This window comes from Penaeus monodon, chromosome 21 (genome assembly GCF_015228065.2).
Source record: "Penaeus monodon isolate SGIC_2016 chromosome 21, NSTDA_Pmon_1, whole genome shotgun sequence".
Lineage (NCBI taxonomy): Eukaryota > Metazoa > Arthropoda > Malacostraca > Decapoda > Penaeidae > Penaeus > Penaeus monodon.
This window is the reverse complement of record NC_051406.1, coordinates 23,505,046-23,506,953: the sequence shown is the minus strand read 5'-3', so window position 1 is coordinate 23,506,953 and position 1,908 is coordinate 23,505,046. Positions and strand designations below refer to the sequence as shown.

Sequence of the window (1,908 nt, the reverse complement as noted above, 5' to 3'; positions counted from 1 at the left end):
TCTTTTAATCATCACTGTTGGAATGCTATCAACAGCCATGGCATACCAGCCGGCTAAGTAAAGCAAACAATCAATCTAAGCAGATGGTGTATCGTCAGCAAAGTTCAGCGACAGACAATAACAGAAGTGCGGGGAAGACTGCAACACCAGCCGGGTGGTAACGAAGCCTCAAAGGAACGTCTGTAAAGAGTTCAAGATCAGCAGTTATTCATCTGAGTACCACCTGATCTCCTTTATCTTTAATTCCCTCACCAGCTGCCTCTTCAACTTACGAGGACAATACAGAAAACTTTATTCCATCTGTCCCTACTACCATCTGCCGCTGTCGCCGCCTCTGCTGCCACCACCTGCTGCTGTCTGCTGGAAATTGATCGCGAGCAACACTCACCGCTCACTAGTTTTTCTTTTATCTTATTTACGTTACGTCTCGTAGCTTCTTGAAATTTATCTTCGTTTGGAAATATTCGAGATAAGAGTGTGTTTCTTTGGGCTGTGTCTGTGTAAGTGTCGGGCTATATCGGCAACAAGCAAACTTACCAGCACTTCAGCGTGGCGCTTCCACCTTTAAGCATCATCTGGCAACCTCCTGGCATCGTCTGGCACCTTCCAGCACCTCATGACACCGCCCCGAGGCAGATACACAAGCACACGCCCTTCCCACGCGATGGACTTGCCTTGGTGCCACCGACTCGCTCCTTGACACCGACTCATCTCACTGCCTTTACTCACCTCACTACATGCTAAAATGACCCGATTCACTTCAAAACCGCTGACTCATCTTGCAGCTAATGACTCACCTCACGTTCAATGGATTCCCCTCGCTGCCAAGGATTCGCTTCTCCGCCTGGGACTCACCTTAATGCCCTCAATACTCAGGTCGAGGTAGACTCTGGGGAGAGGCTGGATCGTGGGCATCGGAGCCTCGAGGCTGAGCGCGGGGCGGAGCAGCGCCACCTTGCCCGCATTTCGGCCGTTGTGAGCCAGACGTCTGCTGCTGTAGTGGCCCGCGAGGCTCTGGCTGCGGCGGTCCACGCACCCGCGGGCGGGGCTGGCGGGGGATCTGCTGAGGGGAGGGAGGGGGAGGGAGAAGGGGTTAGTTCGAGTCAACATGGGCTCTTCGAACCTGAATGTCGGCCTCGCTATAAGGGGCGACGGCGTCATGCGGCATAAAAGGGAGAGGGGGAGGCGGACGACTTGGGAATGGGTCTGAGTGAAAATGGCGTTGCTTGAAAGTTAGATCATCCGTTAAATTATTATTCTGTTTTTGCTATATCTAGAGAGAAATTAAAAATTCTTTTTTTATGATTAGCTTAAATTCATATAATCCACAATACGTTTTATGCTGTCCAAAACAATGAGTACGGTACAAGCATATGGCCACACGTGACTGTCATGTGGGAAGACCAACAAAAGACAATCGGAAGTTCTTTGGGTAAATAAGGCTTCAAATTCTACTTCAACACTTGCACGACAAAATTTCAACTCATTTTAAATTGTCTTAATGAAAAACTGGTACGGCGTTAAAAGTTCTAGCACAGTATGAGGTTGGAGACGCAATGACGTGATAGTGACGTGATACTTGAATCATGACGTCACGATCATTGCCATCTTCTATAACTCTGACGTCATGATGCAACCTATACTCATGAAATCATCTACAATCCTCTGCGATAATTTTGACTGGTCACATGGATAAAATGTAGAAAAAGACAGATAAAGAAGCGTACGAAAACACGTCAGGGTACAAGCGACGACAGAAGGCTGACTGACACTTAACGTTCGAAAAAAGTAGTACAGAAGGGGGAAGATAGGGAGCAGAGGATTAAAGAAAAATAAAGGACAGAATAACAAGAGACGATCACTTATACACGATCTAATCCCTTTCTCGAGAGAGAAATCTGCATCATA

General features: G+C 47.6%; 1 protein-coding gene across 1 annotated transcript in view; it reads right to left on the bottom strand.

Moving 5' to 3' along the window:
* The window catches only part of LOC119586364, a gene marked incomplete in the record, with an annotated part of 60,439 nt that overhangs the window by 5,941 nt on the left and 52,590 nt on the right, over positions 1-1,908 (bottom strand). Inside the window, 1 exon segment of the mRNA XM_037935076.1 lies at positions 856-1,063. Within this exon segment, the coding sequence (XP_037791004.1) occupies positions 856-1,063 (208 nt within the window).